The sequence below is a fragment of the Sus scrofa genome, chromosome 8, assembly GCF_054392235.1.
Source record: "Sus scrofa isolate SSC_HxYL_T2T_F1_AM1 chromosome 8, Sscrofa_HxYL_maternal_Yorkshire_Landrace_v2.0, whole genome shotgun sequence".
Lineage (NCBI taxonomy): Eukaryota > Metazoa > Chordata > Mammalia > Artiodactyla > Suidae > Sus > Sus scrofa.
The window spans coordinates 110,764,671-110,792,147 of record NC_139390.1 but is presented as its reverse complement, the minus strand read 5'-3'; the positions used below and the strand labels follow the sequence as shown (position 1 = coordinate 110,792,147).

Genomic DNA, 27,477 nt, shown 5'->3' with positions numbered 1-27,477 from the left:
GCCATGAGCTGTGGTGTAGGTCGCAGACGCAGCTCGGATCCTGCGTTGCTGTGGCTCTGGCGTAGGCTGGCGGCTACAGCTCCGATTAGATCCCTAGCCTGGGAACCTCCATATGCCGCGGGAGCGGCCCAAGAAATGGCAAAAAGACAAAAAAAAAAAAAAAAAAAAAGAAAAGAAAAGAAAGAAAAACAACAAGACAGTGAAAGACTAAAGACTTTGATGTTCTGAATTTCAAGGATCTAAGCAAAACTAGCACCCCTGCCCTCTGTGTGTCGATAGAGTCTTTCCTTCTTCTACCATCTATTTGCTCCTTTAAACCAATCAATGTATTTTCTTCAAGTAATGAACTGCTAACCATAGGTTTTTAAATGTCAGTTTTCAAAGACAGCTTTTATGGCAAGCATTTGTCAGACCTCATATCTGAAAGACAAAGCCCCCCAAAATGTTAGCTTCCGTATCAGAAGCCCAATCACTTCTGCCTTCCTTCTGGCTACATGCAGGGACCCTCAGACACCAATGCTCTATGCTATTTTTTCTTTTAAAGCACAAAGAAACTTCCCTGTTTTCTGTTTCACTGGCACATTTCATAGCGTAAATGAATATTATGTCCTCACAAGGTCAAGTGTTCTTTTAGGAATGCAAAGGCCAAGACTTGACTTTCACTGGGTGAGCAGTGAGGAATGTGACAGCTGGTCGCTTCAGGGGCAAGTGATCATTGCCACAGTGAGCAGTTCCTTCTTCAATCAGCAGCTGCCCCGGACCCTTACTGAGGCCACACGTCAATCCCAATACATTTCCCTGTGTCTCATACCAGGGTATGATCAGCAGGGGGAAAAGGAACAGGATCCTCAAATCTTAACTACCCTCTCCCCCATACACAGAATGTCTCTATCACAATGACAGGATTCTAAAGCATCTATGATTTGAGCCGAAAACCTTACTTCACCAAGCAGATGAGAACTCACGTAGACAGGAGCCAGTGGAGAATTCTCCCCAGTGCTCCTGTCAAACTTTTCCTGAACTTGTTCATTCATTTGGTAACAAATACATTTTATTCAACAACTAATTAATGAGCACCTAGTACGTACCAGTCACTGTTCTAGACAATGAAGACAACACAGTAGTGAACAAGACAGATATAACTCCCTATAACTCACAGAGCTCACATTCTAGTCAGTGTTGTGCTTGGAAGGGAATCCCACCCCCATCCTCTTGCCCACCCCTATTTCACAGACAAAATGAAATGGAGAGGGTTCACATGACCAATCTGGGCTTTTTCACCTCGCTTCCAAATCTTAGGCAATCAGCAAATTATGGTCATATTCCATGTGGTAGGCAAAATAATGGCCTCCAAAGATGTCTACATCTTAATCCCTGGAATCTATGATTATGCTGCCTAAATGACAAAACAAACCTGCAGATGTGACTGAGGACCTGGAGATGGGAGGATTATTCTGAATCATCTGGGTGGGCCCAATGTCATCACAAGAATCCTTATAATGGACAGTGGAAGATAAGAGAGTCAGAGTCAGAGATTTCAAAATGCACCTGCAGGTTGTGAAGATGAGGAAGCGGCCATAAGCCAAGTGATGTGAGCAGCCCACGGAAGCAGGAAAAGGTAAGAGTATAGATCCTTCCTTAGAGATTCCACTGAGAACTGTTTTGGACTCTGATCTCCAAAACTGTAATACATTTATTTGTGTTGTTTTGAGTCACTAAATTTCCAGTAGTTTTTAAGAGCAGCAATAAGAAACGAATACATTCCATTAGAATTACTCTCGCATGCTCCCGTTCCTTTTTCACTCTTCCTCATGCATATAGTATCTTGCGTTTCACCATCTAAATCCTTACTTTCTTTCAAAGCCCTGACACCTCATTGCTAATTGTTTTCTTGCCTTCAGTCCATCTGTGACACTTATACCAAATTTATCTTCTTGGAATACTGCTTTGCACATACAGATTATCTCATTACTCAAAGCTTTTAATGACTTCATCCATCCATCTACAGGATGAAAATTGAAGACTCAGATTCCATACACTCAATTTAAACTAAAATGACTTACATGAGTCTTTGAATTAAAATGCAACAATGACCTTTGTTCATGTCCTTCCTTGAAATATCACCTTCCGCTTTCTCCACTGAGGCTGAGTATCCAAAAAGCTTCTCTTCAAACTCCTCTGTAACTCTGTGTAGCAGCTGTGTATACCATACATCTGACAATGAGGTATTCTCATCTTTAACCTCATTTTCTACTCACATATTAAATCCCCAACTAGATTGTTTTCTAAGGACATGATTTATGTCTTATGCCTTACGGAAGCTTCAGTACATTGCATTGTTCCGAATGTACTCACTGCTTGGTGGACATAACGCTGCTGAAAATAATGGGAGAAGTGTCAGAGGGATCAAATGTTTTTAGGGTGATGTACTTGGTGGACAATTCGCATCGGAATACTGGTTAATATATCTGTCCATCTTTTCCTCTGCCCTTTGCTCGATATGAAGAGATCTGTCCACACCCAAGAACTTTTTGTGGCAGTAAGAAATGTACACTCTTAAAAGTTTAGTTACAGAGTTGAAACTTACAGCCTAAAAGGACTTTGGGAGTGAGAGAGAAAAGCTTGAGATGGTTAGTTTTAATTTTTAATTTAAAAAATATAGAGAATCACAGAGAATGAGATGGTAAACATCCATGTCCTTATCATCTACAACAGTGGTAAAGTGTGGCTTGTTAAAACACATCTCAATGGGTCCTACCCGCCCCCCCAAGTTTCAAATTCAGAGATTTGGGTGGGGGCCTAAGAATTTATCTAAAAGTTCTCAGGTGACACCAAATGCTGCTGCTCTGGGGAGGGGGAGGGGGAAACACTTTGAGAGCTACTGATATAGAACTACTAAGTGTTAATATTTGTAATGTTTTCTCTTTCTTAAGTTAAATGAAGGTAACACTAAATTGGACTTTTTCCTTCCTAGTCTCATTGTATTCCATGCCAAATATTGTTCATTTGATCCCCAAATATTTGAGTTGTCTGCAATTTTTTGCTATTACAAACAACCCACAAAGAACATCGCTGTATAGATCTCCTTAGGCACAGGTGCAAGAGCTTCTTTCATGAAATCTTCAAAGGATGACAGAAATTTATACCTTTATCAATCAGCAATGTATAGGAATTCTTATACACACAGCCTAAACAGTACCTAGAACTATCAGGTTATTTTTAACCTTTGTCAATCTATCAGGTATAAAAATGCATCACATTGTTGCTTTAATTAGCATATTCCTGGCATGAACAGCTTTTATTATTGGCCACATTGGTTTTCCTCTTCTGTGTGACCTGTGTGTACCTTTGCCAATTCTGACCTTTTTGTTGTTGTTTTGGGTTGTCCTACTTTTGTTAATAAATTTGAGGATCAAGGTTTATTATTCCTTGAAATGGTAAGACTAACTTTACTTGGTTGTGATTCATTTATCCATCTGTATGCACAAGCATGGCTATACATATTTGTCTCAAAAGTATGTTTATGGATCTTCCAGTGTTGGGAGACAAGAATGAATACGGAAGTAGATGGTTTTAGTTAACTCTTACAGACTGGGTCGCTAGGAAGAGGCAGCGTCTAGGAAATTGCAAGATATAAACAGCAGTGCTCTGAAGATATCTGGCATCAGAAATACACAATCAATAGCCAGTGGCTTTAATATAGTTAATAAACCTATTCTCAACCCAAGAAAAGAAAAAAAAGAAAAAAACTTACAATGCTAAAAAGTTTGCCATTTGAACAAAGAAGGGAGGGCCTGCAACATACCAGGCACTTCATCTGTTAAGTCTACCTAACTTTCAGTCATAACCCATTCAGGTAGATATTATTATTCCCATTTTATCACAAGAGCAGCTGATGTTCAGAAAAGTTAAATAGGTAGTGCAAGAATGCAGAGACCCGGAAGCTGTCCAGGTCTGAATCTGAAGCCTATATTCTTTCTACTACTCCCCCGGGGAGGAAAGTGAAACCAGCACTAGTGTAAAATACAGGTTCTTAAACACTGTTGTTTAATCTAGAAGAATCCTGAAGGCCAATGGTTTTCCAGTGCATCCAAGATTATCCTCAGACCCCATACATATATTTACCTTGTTAAAGCATGCTTTCATCAAAGAGTACTGGAACAATTTCAAAATTATAACTTTAAGAAACCAAGACAAATCCAAAGTGAGTATTAGAAGTTCTGTTTTCTTTGACTTCGATTATAAATCTTACGACACTTTTTTTTATAGCCAAGAACTACTTATATAACATAAAAAGTCCTACGTTTCAGGGGAAAAGAGATGATAATAATGTAGTTTCAAAAACAGAGATTATTTTTTAAAAAAGTAGAATTTGCCTTTGGTGACAGAAATCAGAACAGTGTTGCCCATGGGTTCTGAGTATCGACAGGGGTAATAAAAAGGTTCTCTATCTTGACTGGGGTGTTACTTACACAGATAGATATATATGCACACAGGTCAAAACTCATCAAATTGTACATGAAGATCTGTGTGTTTCACTTGTACATAAACTTTAACTAATTTTTCAAGAAGTATTTAAAAGTCTTAAAAAAGTAAAATTTGTCAATTTTTTTTGTAAAAGTAAATTTGTAAATGCTGATGATATTTGAAAGCGGCAGTCCATGCCAAGTTCTCGGCTGTCCTGGTGACGGTGAAGCAGGCTGAGGTCCTGACCGTCTGCTCTGTGCTATCAGGCAGGACGGATGATCCCCAGATGGGGCCAGGACAAATCCGCCTCTGGAGGTCAGTAGCTGACCTATGCTGGGAACATCCAGTGGGAGTGGTGCCAACCTGAGACTGGATTCCTTCCAGGCAAGAGGATGCTGGGCATAATTCTTTATCCTAGTGTTTATTCTTAATCCCTTTGTGCGTGCATGTGTGCGTGCATACACATACACACACACTCTCTCTCTCACAATTCCTCCTCCCCTGACAAATACCAAACCCTCTTCCACACCAGCTTTAAGTAGTGATGTAAATGTTCTAAACCTAGAACCAGAGGAACCTGCTGCCTTACCAGACCTTCCTGTCCCTTGGGATACAGAGATTCAGGCCTGAGACAGAGCAGCATATCACCATTGTGAGCAGAGGCTCCTCTATGCCCTTTAAAAGCTGCAGACATCAAGGTTTACACAGCAGAAAAGCTCCTGCTGTCTTTCCCAGGGCAGGGTGCGCCCAGCAGTTACTGTCTGTTGTTTAACTTTCCATTCCTCCATCTGTCTGGCCTTGCAACACTCCGAAGGGAGGAAATAGATTTTTTTCTACATTTTCTGAACTTCTACTAGGTGATGACCTCTGCAGTGGGCACGGTCACATTCCTTGTCTCACTACAACTAACCATCAACCTTCCCCTCCACCCTGTGTGTTTGTGCTTCACCGTGAAACTTCACAGACAAGTCACTTAAGGCACAGAGAGGTAATAAAAGTTGCTTAAGGAATCACTGATCTAAAACCAGCACTCAGGGGTTTTGGCTAGAGTTGGGACTCTTTCTTTCAAATTATTGTTCTCTGCCTAATTGGAAGTAAACAAAAAAATGTGTACCCAATATGTATTGTACAAACTGTACTTCGTTGTATCGGAATACTTCTACCATTGTTTATGCCCACCTTGACTCATGACATTGCCAAAAATGACTTCAGAGCCTTGGATCTATTCAATAACCAAGATTTATTTTCAGGGTGGTGTCCTGTGTTCTGCCAGGTGCTGGTCTGCAAAGCACAGGCTTACCCTGGACAGTGCTGTTGGATTTGGCCTCTGTGAAACCAGGATCAAGTTTGTTCCAGCACTGCCTGCACTTACAACAGGTCTGTGCTTCTATAGTGCGGCCAGATCCTGTGCTAATAAAGCTTCCTGATAATTACAGGGTAAAGGGGTGTGCCCATAATGTGGACCTAAAACAAACAGAAGAGAAATAACACAGCAAGAGTGGAAAAGCCTAAGTTTCATATAGCAAAACACTGAATAGGCTGAATCTCATTTACAAATTACAGTTCGCAGCAAAGGGTTGGGAAAACACTGGGTTTTTCTTGTTGTTGTTGTTGTTTACTCTTTTTAGGGCCGCACCTATGGCATATGGAAGTTCTTAGGCTAGGGGTCAAATCGGAGCTACAGCTGCTGACCTATACCACAGCAATGCCAGATCCTTAACCCACTGAGGGAGGCCAGGGATTGAACCCATACCCTCATGGATATTAGTCGGGTTCCTTACCACTGAGCCACCATGGGAACTCGAAGGAAGAACACTTTCTTAAAGAGAGTTGAACTAAGGGCTCAGATCAATGTTCTTGCCTTACTAGTCCATCTAACTGTATCACAGCCATGAGAAGCTAGATCCTTATTATTTAGGTTAGGAGATCCAGAGAAAAAAAAACGTGTGTGTTTATTATTTTTTTTATACTTAACAAATCCTTCACATAGAGAATATAACCTATAATAATACTCTATCTCTAAGCGTTTTTTCCCTCCAAATGAAAGATGAGTATGAAAAGATAATCACATAAGAAATCTCAGGTGCACAGAGACACAGGTCTCACGGGCAAAACTCCTAGCTGTAGGTGTTAAGGGCACATAGAGACAGGTCCTCCTCCACAATGCTGTGCTCAATAATACACAAGGCAGTTAATTTGGAATCACTGTTTGCAATTCCACATTTTATTATTATATTATTCCAATCCATAATTTGCATTTTCAAAAACTAAAAAAGTAAAAGTGTTGGTTGGTAGCTTTGCAGATGCAATCATCAATAAGGATGAAATAAGGTAATTATTTTCAGGATGGGAAAAATGCAGCCTTAGAATAAGATGACACGAGTCTGAATTCCATCTCTTCCCTTAACGGATATGTAATACTGGAAAATTTTAACTTGAGTCCATAAAGTCCATGTGTCTTTACCTAAAATGGGGATGATGCTACCAACACAAGAGTTATTACTGATCTCTGGGGGTCAGCAGGAAGATCCTAGTCCTACTGCAATTTATCACAGAGCCTTGATTACATTTCTACTTGAGACCCCCTTAGTTTGTCAATCTATTTTAGTTTCCATGCTTCAAGATGGGGAAAAAAAAAAAAAAAAAAAAAAAACTTCTGAAAAAGGAGTTCTCACGTAAACTAGATTATTGCATACTATAGGTGCAGTTTAAACATCCCCTCCTCTGTGAATCATTCTTGTGTTATCTTGCTCTCATGGAGCTTACAGTCTAGGGAAGAGAAACAAAATAAACCAGTAGGTTAATGTATAGTGTGTCAAGTGGCAATTATGATTATGTGCTTAAGTGTTATGAAGCAAACAGAACAGGGATGGAAGTTAATAGCTGCTGTTCAATAAGGCTGGCCAAGAACGCATTACTGAGATGTCATCCAAGTAAAAACCTGAAGGAGATGAGAGAGTGAGTCAGACGGATAACAAGGTGAAGGGACTTCAGACAAGGAAACATCATGCCCAAAGGCCCTGGGGCTGGAGCTTACCTAATTTGTTGAGGACATAAGAACAGTATGCTGGAGAAGACTGGCAGAGAGGAGATAACAGGTGAGATTGGAGGAGCTTCAGGAGATCTTGTGGGACCTTCCTTACAGAGTGAAATGGAAATCCACTGCAGGGTTTTGAGCAGGGGAGGGATGAGATCTAGCATGTTTTATAAAATTTGTGTTGAGAATAACCGCAAGTAGTTTAAGGCTTGAAGCAGGAACACTGGTTGGAGGGGGGGGGGTATTAAAATAATTCAGGTGCTTCGTACTGATGGCACCATATTGATGCTCCAGGGTGGCAGAAGTACAGGTGGAGAACACTTACTAAAGGGGAGAGTCAAGAGTATTTGCTGATGAGCTGGATGTCTACTGTGGGACAAAGAAAGAGGGAATTTAGCTTGAATTTGGTCTTCAAGAATTTAGCCTGAATAGCTGGAATGACAGAGAAGTTGTTAACTATGGTGGGGACAGGTATGGAGCAGGTGTGTTGGGAAGAAAGCTCAGGAGTTTGGTTTTCATATGTTAAGTTCAAGAAGCCTGTTAGATATATCTAAAGGTAGAGAAGTCAAATAAGCAGTTGAATATATGGGTTTAAATGGAAGAAACAGTATGACTGCAATATAAGTCTTGTCAACAACCACACACGGTATTTAAAGCCATGAGAGTCAATTAGAAGAAGTGAGTGTAGTAAGAACAAAGCAGAGGGTCCTGGGCTGAGTCATTTGGCACTGCTGTGATGAGCGGCACCAGCTAAGGAGACAGGCAGTCAGAGAGAGAAGAGAGACAGGAGGAAAACTGCAAGTCAGAGATTTGAGGAGAGAGGAAAAAGTAATAGACCATGAAACAACATCCCCCCAAAAGAGCTAATGGTTTTGGAACTTCCCGTTGTGGCTCAGCGAGTTACAAACCCGACCAGTATCCATGAGGATGTGGGTTCAATCCCTGGCCTCGCTCAGTGGGTTACAGATCCAGTGATGCCATGAGCTGTGGTGTGGGTTGCAGACATGGCTTGGATCCTGCGTAGCTGTGGCTGTGGTGTAGGCCGGGTGTAGGTGTTCAACCCCCAGCCCGGGAACTTCCATATGCCACAGGTGTGGCCCTAAAAAGAAAAGACAAACCAAAAAAAAGCTAATTGTTTTGACCCCCACAGACCAGTTCTCCCTGTTGCCTGTTTTATTTTAGGGACTATCACAAGCCTCTCTCTCATGACATCTATCTGAAACACCTACGAAGTACCCTAGATCCCTCCTTCTACTTAACCCTCCATCAAATCAGTCCCTCAACCTCCTAAACAGAAGTGGAACAAATCCACTTTTCTTGCTCCTTCTGCCTCAGCCTGGGTCCACTCCTAGTCTGGATTATGCAAAAGCCTCTCTACGAATTTCCCTGCTGCTAGACACAGAATCCTCTCCGTGATAGTCTTGTGATAGTCCCTAAAATAAAACAGGCAACAGGGAGAACTGGTCTGTGGGGGTCAAATCCTCTCCGTGTATGAATAAATGAGAAAATCCAAATCTATCAAGTGTCAAATTATGTGGCTTTTGGTTAGAGATTAAAAAAACAAACAAACAAAAACTGTTCATTCTGAATGCTGTGGCCACACAGATCTTTAAATGATAGCAAAGGTTCAAGGCTTAAAAAATAGTCCAGCACCTCCTTTACATGGCTATTGGAAAACTTTCCTTGCCTAGGCCCGTCTGCATGACCTCCAATGTACACTCAAGCAAACACTGTGCCAAAGTTCTAGACACATTCCCTCTGCTCTTGATCCATGAGGGAGGCAGAGAACAACAGAGCAGAGAGATAATAAGGATATACCAGGGAGCATTTTCCGTGGATATTAAGAAACAAAGTATTACGCTACACACAAAGCGATCTCATGAAAACCTGCATTTGTGACACAACATTTCAGAAGGCATTTAATACCTCAGTCATTTGCCACAGCTCAAACAGAAGGCATCTTCCTCGTTTTCCTCCTCAGCCTTCCTCTTTTAATTCTACTTCCTCTTTTCCCTTTGATTCAAGCCAATCTGGCAGAGCACACATACCAACTTGCCACTGTTTTTAAACCTAGCCTATGTTGCCTCTGGTAATTCAAATTATCTTTCAGTACATGAAAGGTTGAGAAACAACAATTTTTAAGATATTATTTTTATTGAAATAAAAATATGATTTATGATTTATGATTTTTATGATTTATAATGTTTCAGGTATATGGAAAAGTGATTCAGTTATACATATGTGTGTGTGTGTATAATAGATATATAAAACATATATATGCTATTATCTTTTTCAGATTCTTTTCCATTATAGGTTATCACAAGATATTTAATAGACTTCCCTGTGCTGTACAGTAGGTCCTTGTTGTTTAAGATATTATTTTAATTAACAAGCGAGTTCCTCATTTATCACCTGGCTAATTTTAACGAGACTAAAGCCTCAAGATACACTTTGTATTTCTGGTGGCTTCACAGTCTCTCCACACATCCTTCGATACCTCTCTTCAAGAGATGGAGCCTAATAGCCCTCTTTCTAAGTCTTAATGCCTGGCTTTTAATGAACAGGTACCATGAGGAAAAGGTGGAAGGTTCTGGAAACTTGGTCAATACTAGGGGCTGCCACCTCCTCCTTGCTTGTTCTCTGCCATGGGGTGACTTACGGAGAGGCCAGCTTGGCCAGGAACTGAGGCCTCCTGCCAAAAGCCACATGAGTGAGCCCTCTGGGAAGTGCGTGCTCAAGCGTGAGTCAGGCACCCCTGCTGCATCCTGAGTGCAGCCACAGCAGGGAACTTGGGCCAGAACCCCCAGCCAGCTAGGCCACTCTGGCATTCCTGAACCACTGAAACTGAGGTAATAAATGCTGATGTTCAAAATCACTAAGCTTAGTATGTTATGCTGTAAGAGATCACTAATATCATACTCATGATCATGAAATAATGTGTAAGATCAAGTGGATCTGGAATTATACATCCAGGTCATTTTCACTTTATTTCACCACTACCAAGTGATGCAAAAGAAAGAAAGAAAGGGAGAAAAAGAGAGAAAGAAAGAGAGAGAAAGAAAGGGGGAAGAAAGAAAAGCAAGAAAACTATGACCTTCAAATTTTCTAAGGTTATCTCTTACACTGTAATTTGAATTTTACCTAGAATATTAATTTCCATTCTATGATAGAAGAGGATTTAATAAGAAGGAATACACAGTACTTAGTTTATAAAGCACTTTACCTTAATATAATCTTAGCTCTTAGATGAATATAGATGTTTGTTTATATTTCTAATGAGAGCAGAAATTTCAACCACCTCCTTAACTCTTTAAGAATGCATGAAAACTAGTTGATAATCAAAATCCATCCCAAGATCTAATTATATGGCTTTGGGTCAGAAATTATACCAAAAAATTAATTATGCTTATCTGCAACTGGTTCCAAACTTCCACTAGTCCTAATTCAGGGCCTATATAAAACTTCTCAAAATTAAACTTATAAGTTCTCTATTGAATTAAAAATGCAAAGAGGAGTTTCCATAGTGGCTTATTGGTTAACAAACCCGACTAGTATCCATGAGGACTCAGGTTCAATCCCTGGCCTTGCTCAGAGGGTTAAGGATCTCAAGTTGCTGTGAGCTGTGGTGTAGGTCGCAGACGCAGCAGATCCCGAGTTGCTGTGGCTGTGGTCTAGGCTGGCAGCTGTAGTTCTGATTCAGCCCCTGGCCTGGGAGCCTCCATATGCTGCAGGTGTGGCCCTAAAAAGCCAAAAAAAAAAAAAAAAGGAAAAAGCAATGAGAGTTCCCTCTGTCTCTGCAGGTTAAGGGTCCAGTTTGTTGCTGCTGTGGCTCTGGTTGCTGCTATAGTGTAGGTTCAACCCCTGGCCTGGGAACTTCTGCAAGCTTCGAGCACAGCAAAAAAAAAAAAAAAAAAAAATTCAATGCATTCCAACCACTGCTGGAATGGTTATTCTAAAAGTACCAATGAAGAGAAACCTCATATTGAATAAAACATAGGATTCAGTCTCAACCAAATTTTCAGAGCATTCAAAATAAAGTTTGGGTAAATATGGGCTTCCATTAACTTAATCTTCAGTGTCAAGCTTTTATTCACTCTTTATTGTCCTGGATTAGTGTAGCCTCAGGGGTCTAACCTATTAGCACTATGTTTTTCATCTGATGCTTTTATGAAATACATTTTCCTTAGGAAAGCAGTTACCATCTGCTTCATAAAATATTATTTAAAGAGCAACACGGAAAAAGAAAAATAAAGATCATCATCATCAGGATATCAAGTCCAGAACCAATGGAAATTTTCAGAGTATTTTTGTTTTGTTCCTAAAACAAAGCTACAAGAAAATATCGCAGGGGAATAAACGCAATGGACAATTTATAAATTAAAAAAAAAAAACACACATTAACTAGCAAATTCTTTAAGACTAAAATAGATCTGGATCAACTGACAGTCTGCAATTAAACTCTGCTTATTTCGGGAGCTGTATTTTCATCTAGTCTGACATGGAATTGCAGGATTATGTATAAAGCCATAAAGCCATAACATTTATCTGTTCCAGGCTGATGTGTCAAGTTTAAGAAAAGCCCCAGTCGGTGCTGCAAACAAGATATCACAAGCAAGCATCTCCCCTGCCTCCGCCCTCTCACGGAAAGCATGCAGGAGCTTCCTCTCGTAAGGCTGTGGGATAAACACAGCAGGATCTGCTGTAAGAACCACAGCTTACGTCATTCCTCTGTGATTTCTCCAGCTCTCAAAATGCACAGACTTTCCTTTGAACTTATGTGCTAAAATACTGAGCTCATTCAACATTAATCTTGTTACTCTGTATTGATATCTAATTCTGGGTATAAAAGATCTACCTCTACAAACTGAAAAGTTTAAAGCATTGTCCTTGTTTTACCTTTTTAATATCCTCACTGCCTAAACCAGTGCTCAATACACTGCAGTGATTCAACAATTAATTTCAAGCCAAGATAATTTCGGGGGGGATGATAATATTTCTATAGGGGGATGAGAATATTTTTAAAGGAGCAGATAAAGCTACATAGCTTAAATTCTAGAAAACATTTACTTTTTAATATTGCAGTAGGAATTAGACATTTGATTCCATTAATGCTTTACTTTGTGGTTTCCAGCAGACATGAAATCTCTCTGTTTCATCAAAGTATTTATATCTCATAAAAATCTCATAAAAATTAGCTGATTTTTTTAAAGTTTCTCAGGTTTCTTTTAAAGGAAGATAAAAACAATTAGATATTTAGCTAAAATACTCCTTTATCACACTGTAAAAATACTTATCGTAAAATCTTTTATAACTGTTATACTTGCATCAAAAAATTATATTATCAAGTATGATAAATAAACCCAAGATGATAAAAACAGAGAAAGAGGATAAGAATTCTGATTCCAAATTAGACTTCTACATAATAACTGGAGTTGACATTCAACCAAGAAAAATCAGGTGTAAGCCTAGCCTGACATTACTGGACATAATCTCCAACTCAGATCAATACTAAATTTCCACAGAACTTGCATTATTTCACAACACCCTGGCTTCTACCACACTGGTGCAACCCATAAATAAAAAAAGTAGGAGTTCCCATTGTGGCTCAGTGGTAATGAACTGATAGTGGTAATGCTAGTATTCACAAGCATGCAGGTTTGATCCCTGGCCTCAGTCAGTGGGTAAAGAACTTGGCATTGCCGTGAGCTGTGGTACAGGATAGGTCACAGACACAGCTTGGACCCCACAGCACTGCTGTGGCTTGTGGCTGTGGCATAGGCTGGCAGCTACAGGTCTGATTTGATCTCTAGCCTGGGAACTTCCACAGGCCACTGGTGCAGCCCTAAAAAGACCAAAAAAAAGGCAGTCACCTCCACATATCAAAACAAGCAATACTTCAAGAGAGGGCACTATTTCAGAAATAGGTCATCTGAGCTCTAGAGAAAGAGCTGAGTTTCCCATCTCTGCACTTCTTTACTAAACATAAAAGAACTGTCTGGTTATAGAAATAACTAATGCATGTGACAAAAATAACTGATCCAAGCGCCCAGGTCTGGTAAGTCCAGTGTTAAGCCTAAAAGAAATTTAACAGCAGCCCTAAAAATTCACACACTTGCTACAATTTTTTTCGTAATGCTTCCTGTGCATATCTGTGCATAATCGGGAGCACAGTGGTCCACATTATTATGAAGCCTGCTCCTCTAACTCTTTTATCTCTGGTAAAAATCTCTTCTTGTTTACTGGATGGAGTCCTCTTAAAGTATTATAGAGGATGTAACTCTGATCCCTCTCCCCCCGCCCCGCCTCTTTTTCATTGTCAAGAGTCTGTCTGTAGAGTGGTTTCAACACTTAACTCTGAGGAGCTGCCAGATGCATCCAGGTTCGCTTATTTCCACTTTCAAGTCCTGCTTCTACGTGGAGCCACATCTTACATCAGTGTACCTCCCATCCCCTTCCTCCCAAGCCCAAATCAACAGTAATCTAAATGTTTACTGGAGTGGTTCAAGAAAACACTAAGGGGGAAGAAAGGAGAGTACAGTCAAGAAATTTTAAAAAACTCTCTTCCCCTCATCATGACTGCCTACGTCTGAATCATAACTTCGACAGTTTTTAATTGTGGGACTTTGGCCCAGTTCTCTAAATGTTCCCAGTCTCAGTTTTATTATCTGTTAAATGGGAATAAAATAACGACTGCCTCCTATGGCTGTTACGAAGATTAAATGAATATGTCAAGTTCTTAGAATAGTTTCCACAAGATAGGCAATTATTGCCAAATTTCTACCCTGTCATCCTCAAACCATTCTGTTACACAGCCTGGGCTAGCTTGCTTCTCTCCCTTGATCCCTTTATTTTTTTGTCTTCAATCATTTTTTTCTAGCCATTAGCTCTCTGACTTTGCCACAATTCATTATTTTAGCTTTCTCAAACTTCTCCAGTCCCCTCACCTCACACTTTTCCCATTAACCCCATTCTCTTAGAAGGGAGTAGGGAGAGGAGAAGACTGTAAAAACTTATCATCTAGGATTCTTTTTAAAAATTCTGTCACAGAATTTTTAGGAGTATCTATGATCCTGACTTCTAAAAAGGCATTGCCATATCCATTACACTTACAATTACGACACTAATGAAAAGAACTCTTGAAAAAATTTAATTAGTTGAAATATTTCACAAGAAAAGAAGCAGATGGGGTGATTATCTATCTTACCGAAGACTCAGTCAGTAAAACGCTCCATTTGAGCAGCTCTCCAGAGTCGGTACCTTAAGAAACAGGGGTCACTAAAATGTGCCGGGACATTTCATAAACAATCAATAATTACATTTCATCTTGGGCTCCTTGGTAATTAGTTGGAGTCGGTCTTGGCTTACTCAATACAGTTGGACTAACACAAGAGAAGAAGTCAAATTCATTTTGCCTCATTTATGAGGGAAAAGAATGAAAAATATTTTTCTTGTAGGCTTAAAGTTTGTTAGAGGGTAATAGACCAGTTAAGTCAGGACCTGTGCTGACTGTCATTTGATCCCTGCTGGCTGGGTATGATGTGGCTGATGACCTCTACAAACAACTTCATCATCCCTATTTCTCTTAAACGTTCTGTTAGTCCCATGTCTCCTTTTAAAAAAATAAGTTGTCATTTATTGATCACTTCCAGTGTACCAAGAACTATGTTAAATCCTCTACATATACAAATGCTTTTAATCTTCACCACAACCCTATGGGGTAGGTCCTTTTATAACCCCATTTTGCAGATGAGGAAACTGAAGAGTGAAGGGCTTAACCAATTCCATCCTGCTTACTCATTAAGGAAGCAGTGAAAATGGGATTCAAGCCCAGAGCAAGCAATCTTAACAATTACTCCCCAAAGCCTTACTGTGACCCTCCATTTTTATTTCAAAAGCTTTGTGGGAGAAAGAGTACTTTCCTACTGTGTATACACAACAGCAAACATTGCCCTGAGTTTGTTTATGCAGCTCTAAATTTGAAGATAATTCTGAAGTCATACATTGCATCTTCTTAGTGGCTGTGGTTCTGGGTCAGCCAAATTAAGTTTTATACTATAACAGCCATGCTGAGAGTATGTCTGTTCTTCTGTTTCTCTTCATTTCTTTTTTCTGAAGAAATAATTCTCACAGGAAATGATTTCAAACCAGGCAGTGTGAGCGTGGGAGGAGAGTGAGCAAGGGGGAGAGGACACAGAATGGGGAGGGTCGGTAAGATGTTTAAATAGCTGTGTTTGGAAAACTTCCCATCAGTAAAGTTACCAAGACTCCAGTGAAGTTACTGAAGGCTTTTTATCTCATGAAATGCTTCATGTGAATAAACCTTTGTGGAAACCAGTGAAGAGCTCAGTTTTCATATCAAGTCATCACAGGGTAGAGAGAGACAACAGAAGAGGATGTGGCCGCATGGAGGCAGATATTCCTGAGAACGCTGAGGCACCCAGCTGAAACCTTAGGGAGAGCTCTGGACAACCACAATCTGGGGACCTGTAGCTGAACCCACTTTAATGAGGTCTGTAAGCGAGCAGACAGCCCTAGACCGAGAATGAATTTATTCATTCACATAATCAAATTTACATTATTCCCCACTAGAATAGCTAAACATTTTAAAAACTGACAATACCATGTGTTGCCTAGGATTTGAAGTAATTGGAACTCTCATACATGGCTTGTAAGAATGCATACAGTGCAGCCACTTTGGAAGAGTTTGAAAGTTTCTTCTAAAATTAAACATACACCCACCATATGACCTAGACGTGCCTCTCCTATAGTTACCAAAAAGATATGGAAACATTATGTCCACAAAAAGATCTGAAGGCAAACATCAACTGTGGCTTTTCTCCTAACAGACAAAAACTGGAAACAACTCAAATGTTTTATTTATCAATGGAGGAATGGAAAATCAAAAGGTGGCATATACACACCATGGAATAATCACTCAGCAGTAAAAGGAACACAGTACCCATACATGCAATAACATCTTGATTATAGTGGTGGTTACATGACAGTACAGGCATTTTTCAAATCTTCATCAAATTACACACCTGAAATGGGTGAATTTCATTGTACGTAAATTATACCTCAATACAGCAGGTTGTTTTGTTGTTATTGTTTGTAAATCATCCTCAGTGGTAGTCCTAAAGACAGAAACACACACACCCAGAGGATGCTCTCTAAAAGAAGGGCAGTCCTGGTAACTTTCTTGCACGTTCTCATGTGCTGCCCCAGTCCCCACTGTTCATGCTATTTAGAAAGAGATGTTTAACCACCACATGACTTGAGCTGAGTCTCTTGACCAGTACAAAGCTGTTTTTTGGGCCATGGTTTTAAAACATACTTACTAACTAAAAGCTAAACATTATCTTTGTACCTGCACACAATCACAGTCCTCGGTTTATAACTAGGGCAGGCAGCTAAAATATAGGCCGTCCAGTCAACTTTAATTTCAGACGAACACAAGTTTTTAGTATAACTATGTCCCAAATACTGCTAATAAACTTTTTATTTGTTACAATAAACTAATAAACTTTTTATTTGCTATATCTGGCAATTCAATTAAGAACACCATCACCATTAGTCCATGCACAGCCTTTTCGATTTTATTTATTCATTCACAATTAGCGAGTTCATTAGTCTCCTATGCACGTTTTAGCTGCAGGTATTTTTAGTAACTACCCGTTTTTTGTTTCTTTGTTTATTTTTTGCTTTTCAGGGCCACACCCGGGTATATGGAGGTTCCCAGGCTAGGGGTCAAATCGGAGCTACAACTGCCAGCCTATGCCACAGCAACACAGGATCTGAGCTGCATCTGTGACCTACACCACAGCTCATGGCAATGCCAGATCCTTAACCCACTGAGCAAGGCCAGGGATTGAACCCTCAACCTCATGGTTCCTAGTCAGATTCATTTCCACTGAGCCACAATGGGAACTCCATGACTACCCTCTTAACCAACCATGTATTACAGAGGCACTGACGACTTATTTTAGATTACTGAGAAGTTACTGATTTAGGATCCTGTTAATCTAATTGTGATCTGCAAACCTGGTGCACTGACATCAACTTGTGCTTGTTAGAAAAGAATCTCAAGAGTTCCCATTGTGGCACAGTGGTAATGAACCTGACTAGCATCTATGAGGATGCAGGTTTGATCCCTGGCCCCACTCAGTGCGTTAGGGATCCAGCATTGCTGTGAGCTGTGCTGCAAGCTGCTGTGTAGGTTGCAAACGGGCGACTCTGATCTGGCCCTAAAATTTTTAAAAAAATAATAGTCTCACTCATGTCTCACACAGACATACTATATTCAGAATCTGCATTTTAAGACTCATATACGCACATTATTGTTTTAGAAGCACTGATTTAAAAACATGTTTTAGGAAAATACCCAACGGCATATGCAGGGTAAATTGAAGGGAAATTGGCTTAAAGTACAAAAACCCCTTACAAGAATATTTTGAAAGTTCAGACATTACTTCAAGATCTAAATTAAGGTGCAGGCAGCAGGAATGAAAAAAGAGAGATTGAATTGAGAAATACTTATAGAGGAAAAAAAAAAAAAAACTATGGAACTGGGTAAAGGACTGGATGGAGGTGGGAAAGGGAAGGTGTCAGTAACCAAATATAAATCAAGTGGAAAGATCAAAGGGTTTCTAGTGTCCTTGCAGTGGTTCTCAAGCCCAGCAACACGTGATAACCAACTGGGAGCTTTAACTAATGCCTGGGGATTCTGATTTAAGGTGAAACCTGGGCTTTTTTTTTTTTGTTTTCACTGAGGGAAGTGAATTTCAACCATGGCTACACCTAAGATTTATTTGTTGTAGTTTTAAAAGTGTATCAGTATCCAGACCCTGCCTTGGAGATTCTGATTTAACTGGTAGTATTTTAGAAGTTTCACAGTTGATTGTGATCTGCTGACAGAGTTGAGAACACTCAATTGAAGTATTCAGTTTAAATGATAACTTATTAAGTATTTTTCCAAATAAATGTAAAATGAAGAGAGAACTCAATACTTACGCAATAGCCAAACCTTCTACTTAGGTGAGATATAAATAAACCAATTTACTTTTATTTGCTTATAATTTCATAGTAAATTTTGCTTAGATTTAGCTACAATTTCCATTTTTTCCAAACCTCCTTTTGAATTAAAAAAAAAAAATCAGCTGATGACCACTTCAGTTGGATAACCTTTTGTGAAGTAAGCTTACTCAGATGCTTAAAATATGAAATAAATTGATTACAACCCCAACCACAATTAAGTACCTTAGAAGAGAGTAAGGTCCTCAAGAGAGAGAGAGGTAAGGAAATGACAGGTCTAAAATTTATTTCTAGGTCATAGTAATGTTTCTGCAGGCTTCAACCCTATTACTAAAGTCTTAATAAGAAATATAAAGCATAACATCTAAGCACTTCATAGTTAACCTGTCACTATAGCATTATTTCATACGTGTGTAAAGCAAAAATTTTTTTCAAAAAGAAAAATGTTTCCAAATGACCTTTTGTAAAATGGAAAACTGGCTTACCTCTTCCCTATGATTCTTAATTGGCATACAAAGGATACTTTGTGTCCGGTAGCCTGTAATTTGGTCAACTTCTGCATTGAACCGTGGATCCTGGTGAAGAAAAAATAAATTGAATTTAGTGACTGACCTGTTTCAAAAATTGATTTGATTTTTCTGATTCATAGGATTAGACAAATCTAACCTTTGACTCACCTTGCTGCTTTAAATGACAGTTTTATCTTTGCAAAAGGCATCAAATCATGTAATTACAAATCATCTTTGGCGAAGATAAATGTAAGGGGTTTTTTTAGAAGCTAGTGTTTATTTAAAAAAAAAGATGTAAACAAACACTAAAAAATAAAGGAAATTCAAAATATTAACCAGTTTAGATAACCTTACTTAAATTTAGGAAAAAGTGGCAACTCTCCTCCTCTGTAATACAATTTGTCTACTCCCATCTCATTGACTCTTCCGAAAAAGAAAAGCATCTTTGCTCTGAAACTTTTCCTATAAAACTACCACCCTCCAAAATGACCTTTCCAATTTTGACTTTACTCCCCTTGTAATGATTTTTTTATATACGTCCTCAGTATTCTGTATTTCTATCTCAGGTGTTCATAAAAATTAAAATCTTTTTTTTTTCTTTTTGTCTTTTTTTAGGGCTGCACCCACAGCATATGGAGGTTCCCAGGCTAGGGGTCTAATCGGAGCTGTAGCTGCCGGTGCCTAGCCAGAGCCACAGCAACGCCACATCCCAGCCGTGTCTGAGACCTACACCACAACTCACAGCAATGCCAGATCCTTAACCCACTGAACAAGGCCAAGGCTCAAACCCACAACTTCATGGTTCCTAGTCAGATCATTTCCATTGCACCATGACGGAAACTCCAAAATTAAAATCTTATCTTTATATATACATATCTTTATATACACATATATATTCTATCTATCTATCTATCTATCTATCTATCTATCTATATATATATAAAGCTGCATGGCCTTCATCAAAGTATAAACAACTTCTTAATCTTCTGAATCTCTTTCCCCTTTTACAAAGTACACCCTGCACATCCAAAATCAAAAGGGGTAAAAGTTCCAAATGTGGGTTAAATACAGACACAGGCTATTTCCTTTGAACCAGATTGAGAAGATTAAAGGTAGGCTGCAAACTCTACGAGGGTTTTTTTTTGTTTTTTTTTGTTTTTTTGGTTCATCACTGTATTACCAAGATTAGCATAAGAACTTAAAAAGATCTGTTAAAAAAATGAAGAAATTCATTAACAAATGGTATCATAGCTATCCAATGAGACCATTTTTAGCTTACTATAGTTTACAGCAAATCTTCTCAGTAGGAGGAAAAACATACTGGAGGCAATGGACAGATCCCAGAATATGAGATATGCTTAGAATGGAAGCAAACATACCAGAACATAAACATTTGAATGAATATTGCTCCCTTCAAAGCAGTAGCCTTGGGAACCTACATGCTCAACCTAATAATAGCTCTAAAAACTCTGCTTCTGGAATTCCCTTCAGAGAATATGGAATAGTCACACTGGAAAAATCCTCATCTTTGAAGGTCATTTCTATTTTTTAATTAGTCTGAAGTCATGCAAAGCCAAAGCTGTGAATGAAGTAAATGATTACATTAGATTCCATCCACCGGGGTCAGAAATGAGGCCAATTTTCCCCCAAGAGGGCCAAACTTGCCATTAAGGACAATTTCAATAGGAAAGTGATAAAATGGTGAAAAATCAATAAAAATATTTTATAAATACTACTGCATTTTTAACTTTTATGCAAACATGCTCAAAATTATATTGAAAGAAAGAGAAAATCTTGGCTGAATGTTTCCAGGGGACAGTTCTTAAATAACATACTATACTGCAAAGTATCAAAAGAAAGCCGACAGGATACTGATAGTGGTCAGTTAAAAGAGGTACAATTATGAGTTTAAATAGTGAGTTATTCTAATCAAAATATGAATAGAAATGCAACCTCAGCAACTATTTTACTAATGAATATCTGAATTACAAGTTCAATTTATTAAAAAAAAAAAGGATTAAATCCAACTATCAAAGCAACAGTTTGACAGACTGAAATTAGCAAGACTCTCACAGATGTTTTTTGTGCATACTAGAAGTTTAAAATAAACAGCAGCTCTGGATTTCACTCTTCATTGAAGGAGGTAGGGGTAATACACACTGCAAAATTATGTGAATTGGCATCTCAAAGAATTTTCCTTTAACAATGTACCCAGTGTTTGTAGCAAATACACAGAGAATGTCTAACCCCTCTAGGTCCAAGAAACACTGAAAGAAAAATGGAGCATTACTATTACTGTAGTTATTTATTTCACTGTTTATAAGAACATAAGAGTGTAAAAAAAAAAACAAAACATAAAGTTTAGATATCCATCTGCCATACAAAGCAACTAGTACCAGACTTGCCCTCCTGCTGAAAAATATAAGACTAAACAAAATATATGAGTGAATTAAACTACAGAGAGTTGAGAGGGGAATATACAAGATTGTCTTGCAACAACAACAATCTGGCTTCCCCCTCCCTGGCATTTTCCTACTGAGAAGGCAGGTGGTACCAAGTAGAGCAACAGCTGCAAAGAGAACTGAATTCAGGGCATCTTTAGTGCCTGGACTACGCAAGCAAAGTACCTGATAAGAGAGGCAATGTTGGGGGTGAGAGTAGGGGTATAAAGAAGGAATGGCAGAAGACTGAGTGGCCAGTCACTTCAGACATGTATTTGGCAAAGCTCTAAGAGAACGAGGAATAGCTACCCGTTGAAGACTGAAAGCTGAATGGTGCTACCAATTATGAAAACATTTGAAGACACCAGGGTTCCACCCAGAGGAGACACCTCAGTAAGCACCTCAGGCATTCAGCTGAGACACAGAAAGGCCACTCCTTGGGTATAAAGATGATACCCTAGATATGGCCAGCATTCCCTAAGAGTAAATTTAAAACTAAAGTAGATCCATTCTAACAAATAATGATACCAAACCTGACGAGACCAAAAAGTATCTTCAGTAACTTCACTGTCTAAAATAGGTCAGGCCTATTTTAAAGGATTCTCTGCAATAAGACATTCACAATGTCCAGCATACAATTCAAAAAAAAAATGTGAAGAAACAGGAAACTGTAATCCATAGTGAAGAGAAAAAGCAGTTAACAGAAAATGACCCCAAGATGATTTGGATGCTGGAGTTAACAAACAAGGACTTCAAAGCAGCTATTATAAATGTATTTAAGAACTTGAGAGAAAACACGGTGATAATGTTCAGATGTTCTTTCTCTGCAAAGAAAGAAAAATTTATTTTAAAAAAAAGCCAAATGGAGGAGTTTCTGTCATGGTACAGTGGGTTAAGAATCCAACTGCAGGAGTTTCCGTTGTGGCTCAGTGGTTAACAAATCCGACTAGCAACCATGAAATTGTGGATTTGATCCCCGGCCTCGCTCAGTGGGTTAAGGATCCAGCGTTGCCATGAGTTGTGGTGTAGGTCACAGATGAGGCTCGGATCCCATGTTGCTGTGACTCTGGGGTAGGCCGGCAGCTGTAGCTCCAGTTAGACCCCTAGCCTGGGAACCTCCATATGCCACAGGAGCGGCTCTAGAAAAAGGCAAAAAGATCAAAAAAAAAAAAAAAAAAAAAAAAAAAAAGAATCCAACTGCAGCAGCCTGGGTCACTGCAGAGATGTAGGTTCCATCCCCAGCCTGACACAGAGGGTTTAAGAACCCAGCATTACCGCAGCTGTAGTGTCGGTCTCAGCTGTGGCTTGGATTCACTCACAGTCCCAGGAACTTCCATACACCACAACTGTAGTGAAAGAAAGAAAGAGAGGAAGGAAGGAAGGAAAAGAAAAGAAAAGGAAAGGAAAGGAAGAAAGAGCCAAAAGGAAATTCTAAAACTTAAAAGTATAAAGTCTAAAATAAAAAGTTCACTCGGGAGTTCCCATCGTGGCGCAGTGGTTAACAAATCCGACTAGGAACCATGAGGTTGCGGGTTCAATCCCTGCCCTTGCTCAGTGGGTTAATGATCCGGCGTTGCCATGAGCCGTGGTGTAGGTTGCAGACGCGGCTTGGATCCCGCGTTGCTATGCCTCTGGCGTAGGCTGGTGGCTACAGCTCTGATTGGACCCCTAGCCTGGGAACCTCCCATATGCCACGGGAGCGGCACAAGAAATGGCAAAAAAGACAAAAAATAAATAAATAAATAAATAAAAATAAAAAGTTCACTGACGGATATAACAGCAGACTTGAAAAAAAGAAGGGCCAGTGAACCTGAAGACAGATCAACAGAAAGTATCTAATCAAAAGGACTGAGAAGAAAAAAAATCTATAAAAAGTTAACAGAGCTGCAAAGTTAACTTTGAGATTACATCAAGTGGTCTAACATATATACAACTGGAGTATAAAGAGAAAAGAGTGGGACAGAAAAAATATTTAAATACATGACCAAAAACTTCCCAAAGTTAGTGAAAACCTTAAACATATATAGTATGAAAATAATGTATATATCAAGAAACATATAAGATGAAAAATGAAGTTTTGGCAGATTTCTCATGAGAAAAATGAAGAGAAGAAAAAAGTGGGAAAACTTCTCAGGTGTTGAAAGAAAACTATTAACTGAGCATTGTCTCTCCAGTGAAAATATCTTTCAAGAATACAGGCAATATAAAGGCATTTTCAGAAAACAAAATCAAAGAACTTGTCATCACCAGATTCGTATTAAAGAAGTGCTAATGGAAGTTCTTCAGCCTGAAAGGAAAAATAAGAGAGTCTATAGAAGGGAATAGAGAGCTTGGAACTTGGCTTGAGAACATGTACAGACATATAAAGAATAAGGAAATCTGGTTTTTCATTTTAGAGGAGTAAACACCTATTGAGAAGGGAAGAAGAAGACAAAATATACCTTGAGGTGTTAGATTGAAATTAGCCATAAGAATTCACTCTTCATAATATAGTGAGTAGTTAGATATAGAAGTAAGTAAAATATAGGTGTATATCTGTCTGTGTACACATATTTTTCCCCCTAGCTCTGTCTGCTGACAAACTAGCAGCAATAAGTACACCTGAGTGCTCAGGTCCTGTTTTCTAAATACCATCCCCTCCACTGAAAGGAACCAAAGCTCCTTGGGAAAAAGAACATCTCTAGTGCTAGAGCAGAGAAAGTATAAGACGAGCCTGGAACATCTTGTTAAGCACTAAAAACTTTCAGCTCCCCCCAAAAGCAAGATGTGGTACATATATACAATGGAGTACTACTTAGCCATAAAAAGAATGAAATAATAGCATTTGCAGCAACATGGATGCAACTAGAGATTCGCATACTAACTGAAGTCAGAAAGAGAAAAACAAATACCATATGATATCACTTACATGTGGAATCTAAAATATGAACCTGCCTACAAAACAGAAACAGACTCACAGACATAAAGAACAGACTTGTGGTTGCCGGGGGCAGAGGTAGGGTGGGATGGACTCACTTTGGGGTTAGTAGATGCAAACTATTACATTTAGAATGGCTAAGCAGGAGTTCCTGTCGTGGCGCAGTGGTTAACGAATCCGACTAGGAACCATGAGGTTGTGGGTTCAGTCCCTGCCCTTGCTCAGTGGGTTAACGATCCAGCATTGCCGTGACCTGTAGTGTAGGTTGCAGACGCAGCTCGGATCCCACGTTGCTGTGGCTCTGGCATAGGCCGGAGGCTACAGCTCCGATTTGACCCCTAGCCTGGGAACCTCCCATATGCCGCGGGAGCAGCCCAAGAAACAGCAAAAAGACAAAAAAAAAAAAAAAAAAAAAAAGAAAAAAAGAATGGCTAAGCAATGAGGTCCTACTGTATAGCACAGGGAACTATATCCAGAATCTTGGCATAGACCATGATGGAAGGTAATATAAGAAAGGGAATGTATATATATGCATGACTAGGGTCACTCTGCTGTACAGAAGAAATTGGCACAGCATTATAAATCAACAATATTTTAATTAAAAAAAAAAAAAAAAAAAAGAGTTCCCATCATGGCTCAGCAGTTAACAAACCCAACTAACATCCATGAGGACGCGAGTTCAATCTCTGGCCTCTCTCAGTGGGTTAAGGTTCCAGCATTGCTGTGAGCTGTGGTGTAGACTGCAGATGTGGCTCAGATCCTGTGTTGCTGTGGCTCTAGTGTAGGCTGGCAGCTGCAGCTCCAACTGGACCCCTAGCCTGGGAACCTCCATATGCGGCAGGTATGGCCCTAAAAAGACCAAAACCAACAACAACAAAAAAAAAAAAAAAAAAAAAAAAGAAAGAAAGAAAGAAAAGAAAAGAAAATGCCAAAAGTGATCTGGGCATATCAAAAAGACAGAGGGTGGAGTTCCCTTATGGCAAGTGTTAAGGATCCAGTGTTACCGCTGCAGCAGTTCAGGTAACTGCAGTGGCATTGGTTCAATCCCTGGCCCAGGAAGTTCTGCATGCTGAAGGCAGAGCCAAGAAAACAAAACCAAAAACACACAGTAGCCTATAAATCTGATATAATTTGAGAATCTGAATAAAGATAATAACAGAGCATAATTCATTAAACAAAATAAAAATCCATGAGTCCATAATGATAGAAAATGAATGAATGAATTAAAAGAAGGCACAGCTCCTCTTTACATTAGAATAGCAACAAATATAAATAGAAGGTATTATGAAGTTGGAAAAGCAGTGAATGCCAAAACTGGTAAATGTACCTTGATGAGGAATAGAATATTTACACAATATCGAAACATCTCTCTTTAATATGCCTGTTAATTACAATGGGAAAAACCTAGTGGACACCACTTTAATCCAGTTTCCAAATTTAACATCATCAATATTTGGGTAAAGTAACATCAGCTGCTACCTGAGAACATATGCTAAGGTGTGTGGTATAATAAATAATATTGGTCTGGTACAGAGCTCTTCAACCCCTTGGAATTTCCTGAGCAATAGGAGTCTTTTTATATTCAAAACCACCACACCTGAGTTCATGCTAAAGAGAAGACTCATTGGGGGGAGAGGCCTTCAGAGAGCTTCAGGATTGGGGCTGGCTGCCAGGAAAGCCAGTGATTAAAGGATTAGAATTTTCATGGAGTTCCGGTTGTAGTGTAGTGCAACAGGTTAAGAATTCAACTAGTTTGTTTTTGTTTTTGTTTTTGTTTTTGTTTTTTTTACTGGGTATGCATTTGTTTAAATAAACAAACCCATCAGTCCCTAAGTATCCATGAGGATGAGGGTTCGATCCCTCTCCTGAGTAGGTTAAGGATCCAGCATTGCCATGAACTGTGGCTTGGGTGGAAGACGTAGCTCGGATCTGGCGTTGCTGTGCCATAGGCAGGTAGCTACAGCTCCAATTAGACCCCTAGCCTGGGAACTTTCACATACCTCAGATGCAGCCCTAAAAAAAAAAAAAAAGAATTTTCAGCCCACCACTGACCTCTGGATAGGAGAGAGCATCAATCATGCCCACATAAGGAAAAAATCAACCAGGTTGGAAGGAACTTGTCTGTTGGTGATGACATCTGTGTGCTGGGATGGTGGTGCACCAGCCCCCTGGAGAGGGCATGGAAGCTTTGTGTCCCCCACCTCTGACTCTTTGCCCTATGCATGCCTTCCATTTGGCTATTTCTGAATTGTATCCTTTATAATAAAACTGCAATTTAAAGTATAGTGCATTCCTGTATTCTGAGCCATTCTGGCAAATTATTAAACCTGAGCAGGGAGCCCCTGAATCTGCAGTCAGTCAGAAATAAGTGTGGCCAGGCTGGGGATCCTATTTGTGGCTGGCATCTGAGTGGGGTCAATACTGTGGGGTCTGCACTAATTCCAGGTAGCTAGTATCAGAACTGAGTTGGACTGTAGGACACCTCAGCTGGTGCAGAAGTGAAGAGTTGATTGTTGTTTATAAAACCAAACAAGGTCTCAAGATCAACATCCGTGGTATTCCTGCCAAAAGTGCCTAACTTGAATCTATTCAAGAAAACCATTCTGCAAGATCAGTGGCCTGTATTCTTCCAAAATATATGTAAAAAAAGATAAGGAAACACTGAGAAACTATTCCAGATTTAATGGGGATGAAAGAGATAAGGCAAGTATGTGCAATATATAATCCTAAATTAGAGCCTTGATCAGAGGGAAAAAATAACTACAAAGGACATTTATGGAACACCTGACCAAATTTGACAACAGAGTGTCAGATAATAGTATTGTGTCATATGTCCAGATTTTGATTAATGTATCACAATTGTGTATGAGAATATTCTTATTAGAAAATATATACTGAAATATTTAGTAAAACTGTCTCCAAGTGGTTCAGAAAAATAGGTATTTATTACTTAGATGCATTATATATAGAAAAAGAAAAAGCAAATGGGGGAGTTTCCACTGGGGGAGTTCCCAAATGAGGGAAATCCATGGTGTCTCTGCAGTGCCAGAATGCAGGTTCAACCCCCAGCCCAAG

The 27,477-nt window shown here is 39.3% G+C and overlaps 1 protein-coding gene across 6 annotated transcripts in view; it reads right to left on the bottom strand.

The window, feature by feature from the left end:
• Positions 1–27,477, bottom strand: part of PDE5A (phosphodiesterase 5A) — a 149,810-nt gene that overhangs the window by 97,339 nt on the left and 24,994 nt on the right. For all 6 annotated transcript variants that reach the window (XM_021101650.2, XM_021101654.2, XM_021101648.2 and 3 more), the window contains exon 3: positions 19,021–19,110. In XM_021101650.2, coding sequence (XP_020957309.2) covers positions 19,021–19,110 — 90 coding nt within the window. The remainder of the gene's footprint in view (positions 1–19,020; positions 19,111–27,477) is intronic.